The sequence below is a fragment of the Myxocyprinus asiaticus genome, chromosome 4 (assembly GCF_019703515.2).
Source record: "Myxocyprinus asiaticus isolate MX2 ecotype Aquarium Trade chromosome 4, UBuf_Myxa_2, whole genome shotgun sequence".
NCBI lineage: Eukaryota > Metazoa > Chordata > Actinopteri > Cypriniformes > Catostomidae > Myxocyprinus > Myxocyprinus asiaticus.
Window position 1 is genome coordinate 39,640,096 of NC_059347.1, and position 17,512 is coordinate 39,657,607.

The 17,512-nt window shown below is 39.2% G+C and overlaps 1 protein-coding gene across 8 annotated transcripts in view; it reads left to right on the forward strand.

Moving 5' to 3' along the window:
• Positions 1–3,969, forward strand: part of phldb1a (pleckstrin homology-like domain, family B, member 1a) — a 61,111-nt gene extending 57,142 nt beyond the window's left edge. For all 8 annotated transcript variants that reach the window (XM_051695959.1, XM_051695960.1, XM_051695957.1 and 5 more), the window contains 3 exons: positions 227–446; positions 2,076–2,161; positions 2,496–3,969. In XM_051695959.1, coding sequence (XP_051551919.1) covers positions 227–446; positions 2,076–2,161; positions 2,496–2,636 — 447 coding nt within the window. In that variant the 3' untranslated portion in view covers positions 2,637–3,969. The remainder of the gene's footprint in view (positions 1–226; positions 447–2,075; positions 2,162–2,495) is intronic.
• Positions 3,970–17,512: the final 13,543 nt, after the last annotated feature.

Genomic DNA, 17,512 nt, shown 5'->3' on the forward strand with positions numbered 1-17,512 from the left:
ATTTTCACTATAACAATAAATATGAATTGTGTATAAAAGCAAAGAGGAGATCATAAAAATTTCACATAACTTTCTTTGTGGTCAAAATAATTGGATCAAATCAAAATGTTATATGTAAACATGTTATCATGTTATGCATATAAGTAATTTTGTGACTTTTATTTAAATATTTGAGGTAACACTTATATGACGGACAATAACTAAATCTGAGCTCTGCCATCCTCAGGCTCGGCCAATGACGCGCTACCTGCCTATTCGGAAAGAGGAGTTTGACCTGCGTTCTCATGTGGAATCGTCAGGCCACTGTGTGGACACTTGTCCGTATGTCATTGTTACAGAGAAAATGTGCAAGGGCCATCTTGTGAAGATGGGTGGCAAGATCAAATCCTGGAAAAAACGCTGGTTTGTCTTCGATCGTCTTAAAAGGACCTTCTCTTATTACATAGGTAAGATAATTGTTGTATTTATGTCTGATTACATTGGCTGCAAATGCTCCCCCTTCACATTTCAGGGTTTGGAATAAGGGAAGTAAAATATAGCGAGGTAAACTTCTATTGTGGTGAAGGGGACACCACAGCAAATATTATTTTTATGTTCTAATTGCTCCAACAGCAGAAGGAAAAAATACACCATTACATTTCCATGACTTTGGGGGGGCAAAGAGAACGCCAAATTTACAGTCACTCCCACAGCAGCTGTATACAAAACCCTATCACAGCAGTGTTGACTTTTTTTTTTATTTTAATTTTTTTTATTAATGCCAGAATACTATAACACAAAGAATAATGTTATAAATTTACACTAAATAAAATATAAATATAAGTTTGCGAGATTTATGCTGATAATTAAGCTAGAAAAATGCCTCATCATGGTCTCTGTAAAGGGTCCATAGAGCGATTTTTGTTGTAATGTTTTTTTTGTTGTTTTTTTTTAGTACAGATTTGGAATTTGTGAAAAGGTTTAGATAGATATTAAACTACCAATTTAATTAAACTGATGGCAGAAGTGTGTTGGATGTGAATGTGAGGGAGAGCAAATGGGTTTTGTTTTTGATATGGCTTGCTTTACAGTAAATTGTAATATCTGAGGGGAAAAAAGCTAAACAAGAAAAAGAAAAAATGGCATTTTATGGCATTTACAAAGTGGCAAGTTCTTGTGAAACGTTTTATCTCAGTTCTCTCAATTTTCTATCATCCTGTCTTTCCTTTAGATGCTCTCTCTTTCTCACACAGACACTTTGCTCGTGTGTGTGGCCTTTTCACCCCCTCACTCCCCATGTTAGTAGTGATGATGATGATAGTGATGATGATGATGAAATAAACTGCAATACTTTCTCTAGCCCGCTGTTTGTGAGGGATGGGGGGTATAGATTTACCCCTGGCTCAGTTCTGAGCAACATTACCACACTTAAAACTCTTTAAAAACATGAAACACAAAAACAATTTATCCCATTACTAAGCAGATTTGTGTAACGAATAGAAGCAAGCTAGAAAGATAAAACAGTTCAAAGGAAACTAATAAATCTTAACCTTTAACATATGTGTGAGTGGGCTCACTAGAGGCTGTCACACTTCAGTAGCTGTGCAGTCTATGAGATAAAATCAGTCCAAAAAGATATGTTTACTGCACTAAGAAGTAAAAAAGGAAATTTTGTAAAGTAGCTGTTCACAGTGGCTGGCATATAGCGTTAAATTGAGACAGCAATGCTTTTTCGGTGAATTCACTCTGTGTGCACTTGTAGAATTAATGACAACTTTACATGCTCGTTTCATTCCCTGCAGCAAAGCTTTGAAAAGCTTTGACGGTTTTTGAAAAGCTTTGACAGAGGTTGCACTGAGTGATTTATCATAGGAATATACTATGTAACACAAATCCCAATAAACCCATCTTGTAATATCTGTAATAATACTGTAAAAACTGTAAATGTGAACAAGCAATTGTAATCTCTTCTTGATCCCTCTAAATAAATAACATAGCTGATCTGTTCAATAATCTTCCAAAACGTAGGCAGGCTCTTCTATTCATAGCATTTCAATTTTTCTTAATTGTAATTCCTCATGGTATTTACTCCTCAGATAAGCATGAGACCAAACTGAAGGGTGTCATTTACTTCCAAGCCATCGAGGAGGTCTATTACGATCACCTGCGCAGCGCAACTAAGGTAAGCATAGTAATATGCGAACTGTATGCCTTACTGTTTCAACACCTCCTGTTTACTGTCAACATCAATAAATCAACATACCACATAAAGCAAGAGAATACAACTCGCTCTACAGCAGCAAAGTTTGAAAGTTTTATCAGATAGGCGTCTTTTCATAAAGAGAATTTCTTACAGCAGACGGCAAAAAAGATCAAAGTCAGCTTCATGTTCATGTACATTTCGTCATGCTTTCTTTTTTCACTTCTGTGACATTGCTTTTTTTTTCCTGCTCTACTGTTATTCTCCATCTTCTACACACTTGTACACACCCAATATCTTTTTTCTGTCCCTGCAGAGTCCAAATCCTTCCCTGACCTTTTGTGTAAAAACTCACGACCGACTTTATTTCATGGTGGCACCATCTCCAGAAGCCATGCGAATTTGGATGGACGTCATAGTAACAGGTGCTGAGGGCTACACACAGTTTATGACCTGAGGGCGAGAGAGTGGGACTATGCCTATAATGATCTGAGAGTGGGCAAGACTAATTTAACAGGACATGTAGCATGTGTAAAATTGTCAAATTTGTTCAAAACCTTAAGCCAGCACTGACTGATCTCTGTGTCATCGGGACAAGAGTGGAACTAGAAGTTGACGATGAATTATTATGCAACTGATGCTAAGATTTTATGTGGCTTAAAAGAGAATCTGAAAAATGTATATGATACAGTATATAGAGAGAGACAGAGAGAAAATAGTTTGTCTCTGTATTGTAATACAGATAAACCTACAGAGCTCAGAGCTTACAGTATTTGCATTTCATATTAATTATATGCTTACTGTTTTTTTTTTTTTTTTTTTTTTACATATACAGTATCTCTTTAATTTTACGATGCCAAGCAGTCAGGTGTAAATTACAATACCAAACACTTATATTTACTCTTAGGTATTTAGTTGCAATGACATAATTACAAAGAAGAGATTAGATTAAACATGTATTTGATAGACTTCACAATCTCTGTTTTAGGTGATAAGGCAGCATCCACATTTTTGATATTTTACTGCATTTTACATATTGTCTGTCTTTGTCTTTTTTGTAGTTCTGTAGTTTTTTTCTGCAGATTCTTAAATAAATGCTCAGGTGCTAAAACAAGTAACAACTAAAGCAAAACAAAAAAACTCTATGCCTGCTACCTGAATTGTAACTTCACAAGTATTATTTGGCGGGGGACCATTATAATAAATGTTTTAAAAATGAATCTTATTACACTAGTACTGACAGAGTTTGTCTTGCCAAAGCTTTGGGATGTTATACACTGTATGTATATATGTAATCTGAATTGCACATCTTATTTTTCATGGGTTTTAAAAATGTATGGATGTGCCACTATGATATTATATTCACTTTTTTTTTTTTTTTTTTTTCATTGTGCTATTCATAATATTGATATCCTCTTGGGTATTCTCTAAGTTAATTATAAGAACAGTGTAAACTTTTGATAAATAAGTGTTACATCACTAATCATGTATTTCTAAATATTTTTTTTTCTTTTTTTTTGTTTTCAGTTTGACAGAAACTAGTATATACTCTGAGGCAAATAAAAAAAAGTATTTAAAAAAACCTCTTGTTTATTTTAGCAAACCTATTTTAAAAATAACAATATCCTCTCATTATTCCACACTTAATTTGTTGGAATTATGCAAGAAAACTGCCGTTTCATTATTGAGCAAAAAACAAAAAAAACAAAAACAAAAAAGGCAAAGGCACCAATTAAACCATGGAGATAATGTAATGAAATTACTGCATATAAACTAAAGCTGTGAAATGAGGACTGGTGGTTTTGAATGAGACTTTTATGAGACAGCATAACTGAAAAAGTGCAATAACATGAGTCTAACCCACAAAACAACTGTCAACCACCCAGGACAGATAGACAATTTTAAGTTACCAGGGGTTAGTTCTGTTAATATGCCAGTTTAGTTTAGTTCAAATGACTCTTCCCTGTAACCTCAGAGCACATTTTTTAAGCCAGACAACAGTTACACCTGACTACCTGTTAATGGCAATGGAAATTCCCCAGGAAAGCCCACAGTATAAAAAAAGTCTATAAATGAGAAACTTTATATTGTTTCTTTATGGTAATGGTTTTTAGGTTAAACCCCCTCATTGCATTTCCCTGTTTACTGATTGAGGGATTAAGGCTGTCTGGATAAAATTCTGTCTGCAGGACTCTCGTTCATTAGGAGTATGTCCAATAGAGGGCACCAGCTTTCGTGTCTTTCTGCTTCAGCTCTGTTTTCATGCTCCAGCTGTGAGGGCTGGATCTATGTTCCGCTGAGGCCCAGGGCCCTGAGCTTGTTTTCTTCTCTGCCTCTCACCCAGTCATTACCATAACAGTTAAATGTACAACTACAAATGTCATCAGCGCTGTAATGATGCCATCTGTCTACACTAGCAGCGCCACCCATTAATTTATCACATCATGCAAATTCATCTCCCTTCAAAATTGTTAAACAACATAAAAGCACAATGAATTAACCCCCCAGAATATAATAAATACAAAGACGATATTTTTTAAGTAGGTCTACTTACAACAAATTGAATAAAGGTTTAAAACTTTAAGAAATTTAATTAGGATTTATAAACTAAAACATAACATGTAAACAACTAACAAAGACACTCATTAAACCTATAAGACCTATTTAACCTATGAGACTCAAAGAAGAGTTTCAAAGACAGTGTATCCAGCAACTGAATTCTCACATATCAAAGTAAATGGGGAAGGTTCGCACCACACAAATCTCTGGGGACTAAGCTGACATGATCAACTGGTGGTGAAGATCAGTGCAGACAATTGAGGGCCCACTCGGGAATCAAGAGCCCTGCACTTTGAAGCTGTGATCAACCCACTTAATCCATCTATGTGAACCAGCAAGCATATACACACAAGCATAGATATTTCTATTTACACAGAGTGTATCTCACGCCGCCAATCCTTCTGTTCTGGGTAGATTCATTCTGAAATGTAATCTGGTACTGATTAAAAATTACACAATTTAAATTGTAATCAGTAAATTATCAGGAATTGTAATCAGTAATTTTTTAGATTACACTTTTAGGTAATCTAATCTGATTACTTTTGGATTAGGACTACTCAGTGCATATTTTAGAGAAACTCTAATCATTCATTTTAAATGTATTAAATACCAACTAACACTCCTTTCATTAAATATTTGCAAACATAAAATCAAACAGAAACTTGTGTTAGTCTGTTGCTGAGTAAAACAAAGGATCTTAAAAAGGGTCATAAAAAAGTAAAAAAAAAAAAAAAAACGTTTCCCAAGATGGAAGACAGTGAGTATATGCATGTAACATTAGTATTATATTTCTGTTTATATTTGTACAGGGGCATATAAAGACTTCTTAGTGCTCCTGGGCAAAAAATAATTTGGAGGACGAGGAAGAGGGCAAATAATAAAAGTGGTAGTAGTAATAATAATAATAATATTAAATTATTATAAGGCTGCTTCTGATCCCTCCATGGCCACGTCATAAGTTAGTCCCCCGCCCATGTCACGCCACAACGGGCAGTCAGGGAGAGATGCCGCAGGGCACAGTGCCCAAGGCCCACACATCCATCCCGCCCATCCCCCAGGACATTCCCCACATTCCTGTATTTTTTTCTTCTTCTTTTTTTCTTTTCTCCTCCTCCTTCAATAGGTGTGTATGTGTGTCAACTAATGTGTGATACATTAAAAAAGCGAGGCGTGCAGCGTAGAACCAGCCCAGGGCAAAGCCCAGGCCACCACACACATTCCACGCTTACCCTGTGTTGTTGTGTTCTCTTTTTCTCCCTTCCCTTTTCTCCTTTTTCTGATGCATTCCTTGTTAAGCTCTTAATAGATGTGTATGTATCTCAGCTAATATGTGATGCATTATAAAAAAGGGAGGCAAGCAATTCAGAACCAGCCCTAGTCAAGAAATCCAGGGCAAAAAAAGTGCGGGGAGATGGTGGGAAGTTACAAGCCCCAGGCCCCACACCACACCCACCCACAACTAATCCTCGCTGCACCGGACATGGACTGGGATGCCACGGCCTACTGGGATCCTGAAGCAGAGGAGGAAAATAAAATAAAAAAATAAATCAATTAACTTATCTTTATATGTATTTAACTAGGTTCAATATTAATCAGTGTTGTTACCTCTACCCCCCCCCCCCAATCATATGTAGATGAAGGTGTATTGTTGTGGTTGGTTTAGACAAAGAAGGTCAGCGGATTCATGACTGTTGGAAGGTAATGAGAGATGACCAAGAGGGGTGTAATTCTAGTGTATTGTTTTGAACAGAAGTGGACAGGTTTTCCATGGAGATGTAATCTATTAGTAAGTTTTTCCAAGATGCAATATGTATGGTGTTCCTTGATTTCCAGTTCATGAGAATAGTTTTCTTGGCGATAGTGCCACTAGGAGTAATTGATTGTTTGTGTTGTTTAAATTGATTAAGGATATGTCACCTAGTATACAGAGGGAGGGAAACATTGGGATGTGACATCCCATAAGGACGGATAGTGATTCAGTGATGATTTCCTGCATTTTTTTAATTGGGGTGCAATGCCAAATGGCAAAAACACATTTTTAGTGCCCCCCACTCCACCTGACATTGGCACATGGAGTAATGCAGGGTGCGCATAAGACCACACGAAATCAAGCACTTTTATAAACAATTTTCAGAAGAACACACTTATAGCACTTAACGCTACTTTAGTTACTAATAAAGTACTAATAGTTACAAAAAATATCCTATAACAGTATAACTATCTTTTCCAGTGTGAGACCTAAACAAAGTACACAATAAAATTAATATGATCAGGGATTGCTCACCGAACATTATGACATAATTTACTCACCTTCATTCCAAACTCCATCTGACTCATGTGATATATATACCATGTTTTCGAAATTCATCCAATACTTCTGTGTGAGGAACAGACCAAAATGGCAAATGTTGTTATCCACTGACTATGTCCTAAGAGACAAAGTTTTGTACCTACAGGGTATGGTACAGCATGATGGCTCAAAAAATCGAATCCTCCATTCATCCACATTTAAATCTCAGAACATTTTAAATCTCATTGGAGACCTTTTTAGACTGGATAGTACTTTTAATCAAAGTATAATTGCAAGGATTTATAACTGTGAATGGACATCCACCTCAGCAGTATGTATAAAAGCTTTTATTTAATCCTCATCCAGCGATTATAGAGTATAACTGTCTGGTTCCGGAAGTAAAAATCCCATTAATTTTTTTCCATAGACGAATTGATTTTCAACGATAACATATAAACTTTTAAAGACAAACCTACCATGAGCTCAGAGGTTGGTCATCAATGAAATATGCGTCCGTTGGTGCCATCAATCTGAATTATTTCAACTTCATTATTTAAAGATCTTGTTTTATAGCTGAATTAATAGTGAACAGCTACACTGCCTGGCAAAAAAAATATATATATATTTGCCATTTGGATTTAAATAAGCAGATACTTAAGAGCAGTGATTAATATGTTTCAGCTGGCAACAATTATTTTAACCCTAACTGATGCACCTCTGATCTCCAATTTGGAATGCCCAATTCCCAATGCGCTCTAAGTCCTCGTGGTGGCGTAGTGACTCGCCTCAACCCGGGTGGCAAAGGACGAATCTCAGTTGCCTCTGCATCTGAGACCGTTTTCTTCGTTTTCTTCGCTTCGCGGAAGAAATGTGGTCTGAAAAAAATCTTGAATGATCACGTTCGGAGATCTCTAAAATGCTTGGTGAAGTTACATCGTAAAAAATCGACAGTAGAACTCACGGCTATGTTTAATAATGAAAGTAAGAACATTTACACATGCACAATGTGAAGAGAACTTATAGGATTGGGACTAAATAGCTGTGTGGCCACAAGAAAGCCACTTGTTAGTTGGAAAAAAACATTTCAATTTGCTAGGGAGCATAAAGATTGGACTGAAGCAATGGAAAAAGACCATGTGGTCTGATGAGTCCAGATCTACCCTATTCCAAAGCAATGTGCACATCAGGGTGAGAAGGAAAGCGCATGAAGCGATGCACCAGTCAAGCACAGTTAAGCCTCTGGAGGCAGTGTTATGATCTGTTGCTTCAATTGGTCAGGTGTAGGCTCAGCAACATTATGCGGCAAACAAATTAAGTCAGCTGACTACCTGAATGTACAAATGACCAGGTTATCCCATCAATTATTTTTTTTTTCTTCCCTGATGGCACGGGTGTATTCCAGGACCACAATGCCAACATTCATCAAGCTCAAACTGTGAAAGAGTGGTTTAGGGAGCATAAGGAGTCATTTTCAAACATGAATTGGCCTCCACATTGTCCTGATCTTAACCCTATTGAAAGCCTTTGGGATGTTCTGGAGAAGACTTAACGTCTTGGTTATTGTCATAACCTCCTTTCCTGATGGAGGGAATGAGACGTTGTGTCGATGTAGTGACACTAGGGGTCGCTCTTCGGAGCCCCAAACACCTCTGATCTTTGAGAAAAGGCCAATGGGAATTGGCGAATGGAATTGGAATGCCACTCCCCCGGACATATGGGTATTAAAGGAGCTGGCTCGCAAGCACTCATTCAGGTTTTGCACTGAGGAGCCGAGACATGGTCCTGCCCATTTCAGCGGGTAGCTATATCTTGCAAAGGTATTGGGTGTCTCCCAGCCTGCTGCTCTACAGATGTCTGCTAGAGAGGCGCCGTTGGTCAAAGCCCAGGAGGCCGCCACACTCCTAGTGGAGTGTGCTCGTAGTCCCAAAGGGGGCGGCACACCATGGGCCTGGTATGCCAAAGCGATGGCATCCACGATCCAATGGCCGATTCTTTGTTTGGAGACAGCCCTCCCTTTCCGCTGTCCCCCAAATCAGACAAAGAGCTGCTCAGAGTGTCTAAAGCTCTGCGTGTGGTCCAAGTAGATGCGCAAAACACGCACCGGACACAGCAATGACAAGGCTGGGTCTGCCTCCTCCTGGGGCAGCACTTGCAGGCTCACCACCTGATCCCTAAAAGGGGTCGTTGGAACCTTGGGCACATAGCCCGGTCGGGGTCTCAAGACCAAGTGAGAGTACACCGGACTGAACTCCAGGCAGGTGTCGCTGATAGAGAACGCCTGCAGGTCCCCAACCCTCTTGACGAGAGAGCCTTTAGCTCAAATGACTCTGGGGGCTCAAACCGCAGGCCCAGCAGGACCATGGAGAGATCCCACGAGGGAACGAGACATGACTTAGGAGGATTTAACCTTCTAGCGCCTCTAAGGAACCAGATGATCAGGTCATGCTTCCCCAGGGACTTACCGTCCACCGCGTTGTGGTGTGCCACTATAGCGGCCACATACACCTTCAAGGTGGATGGGGACAGCCGCCCCTCCAGCCTTTCCTGCAGGAAGGAAAGCACAGACACGACTCCGCATCTCTGGGGGTCTTCACCTCGGGAAGAACGCCAATTTGCGAACAAACACCACTTCAAGACATACAGCTGCCTCGTAGAGGGAGTGATCGTGTCTACCACTGCCGGTGGTAGGCCACTTAGGTCTTCCACGTTCTGTCCAGGGGCCAGACATGGAGATTCCAGAGGTCTGGGTGCGGGTGCCAGATTGTACCCCATCCCTGAGAGAGGAAGTCCTCTGCCAGGGAGGGGCCTTTGCGAGGAGTGTGAGCTCCAAGAACCAAGTCTGGGTGGGCCAGTAGGGTGCCACCAGGACGACCTGTTCCTCGTCCTCCCTGACCTTGCACAAAGTCTGTGCAAGCAGGCTCACTGGGGGAAATGCATACTTGTGCAGCCCCAGGGGCCAGCTGTGTACCAGCGCGTCTGTGATAGGGGGAGCCTCGGTCACCAGAGTACCAAAGCAGGCAGTGGGAGGATTACCGGGCCAAATCGACTCCAAATCAGCTGGACCACCTGGGGGTGGAGTCTCCACTCTCCCCTGAGCATGACCTGCCATGACAGCGCGTCTGCTGCGCGGTTGAGGTCGCCCGGGATGTGAGTCGCTGCCTTGGCGGCTTATATACACTACTGTCGCCGTGCTGTCCATCCGGACCAATACGTGCTTGCCCTGGATCAACGGCTGAAGCCTCCGCAGGGCCAGCAACACCGCCAGCAACTTGAGGCAGTTGATGTGCCAATGCAGTTACGGTCCTGTCCAGGATTGGCCCACTCTGGCTTGTGTTGAGAAAGCAACAGGTTCTACATGACAGCACAGTGACAGCACCGTCTACATAGCGGTCTGGTCTTTTGGATAATAATTTACGCCTGATTAGTGATATAGTAAAACTTTAATAACAATTGAAATAAGAAACAGACCTAAGACAATTTCAAAAATTCTGTCGCTTGATGCCCCCCTGGATGTGGTGCCCTGGGCAAGTGCCCAATTGCCCATATGGTTAATAAGCCAAACCTTCTTGGTCCTCAATGCATCTGTGAATCTAGTGATCAAAATGTCTGATGCATGACTGTGCTGCCAAAATTAATTTAATTTAAGCAATTTTTGAATATATATTTTTTTAATAATTCTAAATCGTTCCAAAAAATTCTAATTGAATTGTGACCAAATTTCAGATTTCATGATGCATAGTCATCGTTAGGTGATGAATCATAATCAAATCAAATCATTGTCAGAGCAAATATTAAATAATCAGTAGCCTACCTTACGCACAGGGTTGGAAGGGTTACTTTTGAAATGTATTCCACTACAGACTACAGAATACATGTTGTAAAATGTAATTTGTAATGTATTCCGTTAGATTACTCAAGGCCAGTAATGTATTCTAAATATTTAGATTACTTCTTCAGCACTGGTAGATTTTTTCACTTGTTTTGACTATAAAAACTCTGCCAGTACAGTAAGACAAAATACACATGTTAAAAATACATTCTCTGAAAAACATAAATATCTTATGCAGTGTTGTTTCTAAAACAAGATCAATCAAACTGATCTTGTTTGAAGGATTTTTAGATATTTTTCAGGAAAACAATACAAAAATTATTATCAAGAATATGATTTTTGCCCTAATATCAAAGGTCTTACTAGAAAAAAAGAAATTATGATCCAACGTGAATTTTCTTGATAAAATATGATCGTGCCTGGTAACGTGCATGTAAAATGGCTAGAAATAGCATTTTAGCTTAGCATAAAGCTGACAGTTTACGCAAAGTTTATTTCAATTTCTTCTGCTCCAAACTTACTTCAAACTTAATTCTCTGTCTGCTCGTATGAATGTAACACATCATAAGAAAGTGTTTCACCGCTGTTCACATGCACATTGGATCGCATCATTTATATGTATAAATGTTTTCCATCTGAAAGGACTAAATATTAAATGAAACAAATGACAATAAAATGCAAAGTAATCTCTTCAGTAATCAAAATACTTTTTGAATGTAACTGTATTCTAATGATCAATTATTTAAATTGTAACTGTAGTGGAATACAATTACTTATATTTTGTATTTTAAATACGTAATCCCGTTACATGTATTCATTACTCCCCAACCCTGCTTACGCACTAGTGCTATTGTTTTTGCAACACGGACAGGTTAAGCCATTACGCACCGTCTCCAGGACGTGAGCGGGGTCTGAGTTGGGATGGCAAATGGCCCCCAGTGCCACCCTTCTGGTCGCACCCCGGGAGTAGTTACTTCATTTTTGTATTCTGAATATGTAATGCCATTACATGTATTCCATTACAGCCCAACCCTGATTATATACATTATTAAATAAATGTAATCAAATTACAAGTAGCCTACTCCATTTTTGTAATCTTATGATCTTAATTAGGCCTACATGTAAGTTGCTACTCTCCAGCACTGCGTACGCACTAGTTGAGCTAAATGTACACACATGGTGCAAAGATGCCAGCAAAACTCTTTCAGATTGTCCTTGAGTGCCCCCCTCCCTATACAGGATCTGTGTTATAGTGCGAGACGCATCCCAAATACAGCGGCCTCCTGCGGGAGACCCGAGACAAATACTTAACTCAAAATCAAACAGGGGCGGACTGGGAATAGAAATAGATTGAGATTTCTGCTGTGGTTCTTGTTGATCTTCATAAACGTAGTAATGTATCAAGTCATCTAAACAATTTGATCGCTACTGTGCAAGCATGAAAAAAGAGACAACAATGAATTTAGAAGGAATTTAGAAGTGATGAAACTGTGATGTAACTCTTACTAATGTGTGCTATACATGAACTTGGCATGGTGCGTTTGTTCTCTCACCCACTTACATACATAGTGCCTAAAAAAAGGGGGCCAAAACAAAGTGAATAAAATAAATAAACTTAAATAAAATAAATAATATTAGCTTATAAATATTTTAATATTGTTCGGATATGTATTACTTTGCCTTGTAAATAGCATTTGAATGAACATTTCTGAATGAGGATGCTTAAATTGATTCGCATGTGGACAGCTGGATTTATGAGGGCAAGTTACCACTCCAACCAGCGTTTTTAATCCGGAAAAGCTGCGATTAATTAATTGCACGTCGTGGACCTACGTCTCTGTTTGCAACATCAGCTATTTCGTAGGTGGAAAAAAATCTCAATACAAATAGCAACTTCGAGTATGAAATGCCCCGACAGCATTGGAGATGTCGGTGGCTGTGGTGCCCGCGTGTGTGTACTGCTGACTTTCTCTCACGCTTTGCGCAAACAGAGCGCCCCCACGGACCAATTAAGACACGGCGAGTTGGGAGAGTCAGCGCTTTCCTGGGAGAGATCCCACACTTCAACAACCATTATTATCTCAGTCTCTTCAACGTTACGACTGCAGTCACGAAGATTGCATCAGGCCTTATTTCTACAACTGCGAGGCTGAGCCGACTCACAAGAGGGAATTACAGTATCACAGTGCTTTCAGAAGCCCCCCTTTGATCCAGTCGCTTTCTGACTGCTCCTTGAGAAAGCAGGTGTCATCTCGTTTCATGCAGAGCTATTAAGTGTAAATAAAATCAGTTTCTCCTCAGTCCGGGAAGACTTTACCTGCTAAAGCTTTTGTATATTCCACATTAAAGTTTGAGTTTTTTTTTTTAAAGGGACAGTTCATCCAGAAATGAAAATTCTTATCATTTATTGACCCTCATGCCATCCCAGATGTGTATGACTTTCTTTCTTCTGCAGAACACGAACGAAGATTTTTAGAAGAAAATCCCTGTAAGCTCTGTAAGTCCATACAATTCAAATAAATGGTGGCCAGAACCTTGAAGCGTTGAAGTAAAAAAGCTGATAAAGGCAGCAAAAAAATTATTCACACGAGTGGTTAAATCTATGTCTTCAGAAGCGATATGATTGGTGTGGGTGAGAAACAGATCAATTTCTGCATCCATTACGGACCCTATCAGCACTAAACAGCATTCGAGACTAGAATTAGGGTGTCCCAAATCATAGTATGTGGAAATGAGTGTCCAGAGTTGCCCGAATGGCCTACTATTTCCGGTAGATTTTCAAAGTGTGGATCCGTGAACACTTTTTCGGCTAATATTGCCCACAATCCCTTGCTTGAGGGAAGAGGCATTTGACCGATCGCCTCAGAACTACAATTTTTAAATGTGAAATACTACAAACATGGCGACAAGACTGATGGCAGTCATCTTCACTTCGTGTTTTTAAAACATAAAACAACATTAAACATTATTTTTGTAAATTTTGTTGAACGCTGTAAAGAGAAACTCCTTTGTTTTCGCTGTTGGACAAAGGCGCCGATCGGCTCATTAAATTGCAAACGATCAAGCGGCTCCCTCTTACATGTACTGTATTTATACTGCTTAATGTGGATGCTCCGTTCTTAAGAGCTTCTTTCACAAAAATAATCTTTAAGGAAAAGGATCAGCACCATATTGATAAAAAAAGGGACAATCACAAACAGAAAAGGAACTGATGAAACAAAATGAACCAAATGAATACAATTGTCTGTTCTCATTTATTGTATCACTCAAACATACAGAGGTCAGATTCTCTTTCAATAGAATGTTGTAATGATGTAAACAGTTGGATTTATGAGGGCAAGTTATCACTCCAACCAGCATTTTTTTAATCCCAAAAAGTTGTGATAAGTCATTATTTATTTATTTTTAAACACAACAAAGTGATCCAGCACAATAACATCAATAAAGTGTTTAATCAAAACACTTGTTGCAATTGTGTATTAAGGACTGAATAAACTTTTCAGGGAATGTCTTTTTACATACTACAGAGAGACAAAACTAAAATGCGGGCAGAAAGAGGGAGAGAGAGCACTCGTTGCAAATCCCATGGCAACAGCAACCAGAAAACATTTCTAAAATAGGGGGCAGTGTTCGCTATTACTATAGCAACAGGAAGACACAGCTCCTTCAATCAGCTTTAGGATTTGCTGAGAGGGGAAAAACAAAGCTCGATTCTTGGAAAAAACGTTATTAACAGGAATCAAATGAGATGTATATTTGAGTTTGAGGTAATTTGTCTCGTCTCACTGTGACCGCGCATGACTTGAATAGCTCAGCATTTGTAACGTGGGACTCGTCTGAACTGAAACCAAAATATGGCATAACAATAGATTTATCGCTTCTTTTTCTCTCTTGTTATACAGTGTTTATGTTTTACTTGATCGCAGAATTGTAGAATATCCGCTTCTCCCAAAATGGCATTTATGGCAATGCTGATGCTGAAATGATGGAAACAATTAACTTTAAAGACTCCACCTGTTGTTACACAGAGAGTACAGTAGAATATACATATATTGAGTTATTTTAAGATATAAGCCATGTCTTTCTAAATTTAGTTTATGGAACCACATATTTTACATATTGTATAGAGCAGAGGTGCCCAAACTTTTTCCTATGAAGGGCCAAAAATCAAACTTGATTGAGGGCAGTGGGCCAAAAGTAAACGTTGCATATATCAAACTGTATTATTTTAAAAGTAAATATTAATATTGCAAAACACACAGAACTCTCAAATTAAAATCATCAAGTGTCCTATACTTGCACAATGCACATAATTGATTTCAATATATTTTTTGTGTATGTTGTGTCTCTCTCATTTGTGAGTCACTTTGGATAAAATGTCTGCTAAACGACTAAATGTAAGCGTCACTTAAAACATGGTTACTGTCTCTTTAAGAACAGCGCATCTCCTCACATTGAACACACAGATCTGTGCAGTTTTGCGGAGTTTTGGAGAGATGAAGATACAATGGCATGACGTAATACTATCAAGTAGGATATTGTTTTGTTTTGTGACAAAGAAGATATTAAATATATTTCTTATCATAGACCTAGGCTACATATTGTCCTGGATTTCACTCAGTATTACCATATATTGGGACTGCCAAATGTAATAGGATTATTTAATTAAGCAATGCTGTGAAATGTTTTTGTGTAGTTAATGCATTTAGCCTACTTTTATTTGACATTAAAACTGTTTTCCTGTTGTGATACCAAAAAACTTGAATTTAACTTTTGCTTCTTTTCTTAAGAGGCTTTTATGCTGAATGCATTATGAAAGGAAATAAAAGCTACGAAGCACATTTCTGCTAATTAAAAAAATTGAGAGGCCTTTTAATTTCGTTGACTACAAAATATGATTATGATTAAGAACCTGCCAATTGCATTGCATCTTCTGGTTATTAAAAACTTGCAGCTATCTGTTTTTAGGTAGATAGTTGCAAGTAAACGAGATATCCTCACGTTCGACAAACGAATTACAGTATGATGCACACAGATGTTATACACACCCCAATACGGGTTTTAGTCAGAATAAGACGAACTATGAAGAATTCGTTTACTGCATTACCGTTTTTGTCTAGCTGGCAGGGCAGAAAGGGATTTTTGAGAGTACTGGTCTGTTCACTTATAGTGCTTGTCGTAATTTTGTGCGGTGTTTGGAGTGAATGGAACAATTGTTTATATTGAAATGCTCCCTCACCTGACTTTATCAAGCCCGCTTCAGTGGTCGCGTTCACGCGGATATGAAATGCTGCACAACGTATAGTGCGCGTTCAAGCCATATTTCATTTCGGATGACTCGCACTGTTCCGCGAGTTCACCTAATTACCTGTCATTTCTTGACATTGCTTCAGATCCCGCTCCGTTTTAAACCAACTAGGTTCTGTCTGGCGGTATTGAATGCCCACCTCCGACTTTGGAGGTGGCCAATCATAGTGAAGATGTTGGGGTGGCACCTGGGATGGCCAATGGAGCGAACTTTCAGACAGCACGTATTTAAAGGTCATTGAAGTCCGCATATACATTTTTAAAAATTAAATCATTTATACTCTCTGCTTTTCAATAAGCTATAGTTTTTGTAATGCAAATAAATAAATGTTAAAACAAAAAGATGAATTAAAAACATTGAGCTGCATTGATGCCATATTATTTTTTCTTCTATTTTTTTCCCTCTTGTCATCTATGGCAAGGCGGGCCAAATCAAGGTCATCACGCGACAACTTTGGCCCGCGGGCCCTAGTTTGGGCACTTCTGGTATAGAGGGTTATAATTATAGTTCCCTTACAACTCAGTAAACTTGACATTGCGTTTGCTAAGGCGTATGGGGAGTGTCCTTCCACACGACCTAGTTGAAATCTCTCTACAATAACTAATAATTTAGGCGCTGTCTGCTATAAATGCAGGCGCGCAAACACCATTCCTCAGAATATTCTACCTTCAAGACAGCGATTCTTCTCTCCTCTAGAAGCCCTCAACTGTTTCGCCGTTGACTACACGAGTCAGCAGGCGGGATCTTCAAGGCAACGAGAAGAGTCTCTGCTCCCCTGCGCCCGCTTGGCACTTCGCTGGTGAACGAGCTGCTTCAGCATCCTGATTCCCCGCAGCGCTTCGGCAGGAGTTGTGTATCCTTATAAGTAATTGTATATTGTTATATTGTGTGTGTGTGTGTGTGTGTGTGTGTGTACATATATATATATATATATATATATATATATATATATATAGATGAATGTATGATGTCTTGATAAATGGTTCCTGCAGTCCGAATGCCGTCAAGTGACCGCGTCCCATAGATCTGCCTCGTTCCTCCCTGAAGCTCATAACGAACTGTCAAAATCCTGGCACGTGCCCTATTCAACTCGCCCGTGCAGCGATTACATCCTCTCTAATATGGATCATGGGGAAGAAAATGGTTATGACTATAAATGGTTATTTTGGAGGCTCTGTGAATAGAATTGCTGAGCGCAACTTCACGACTCAGCAACAGTCACAGTCTATGAGACATTTTATGTCAAAACGGAGCAGTACTTCATCACAACCGGCTCGCTCTCGCTCAGTCTCGGCCCAGCGCCCGGCTAAAAACACCACACTAGCTGCCTGAGCGCCACCTAATTTC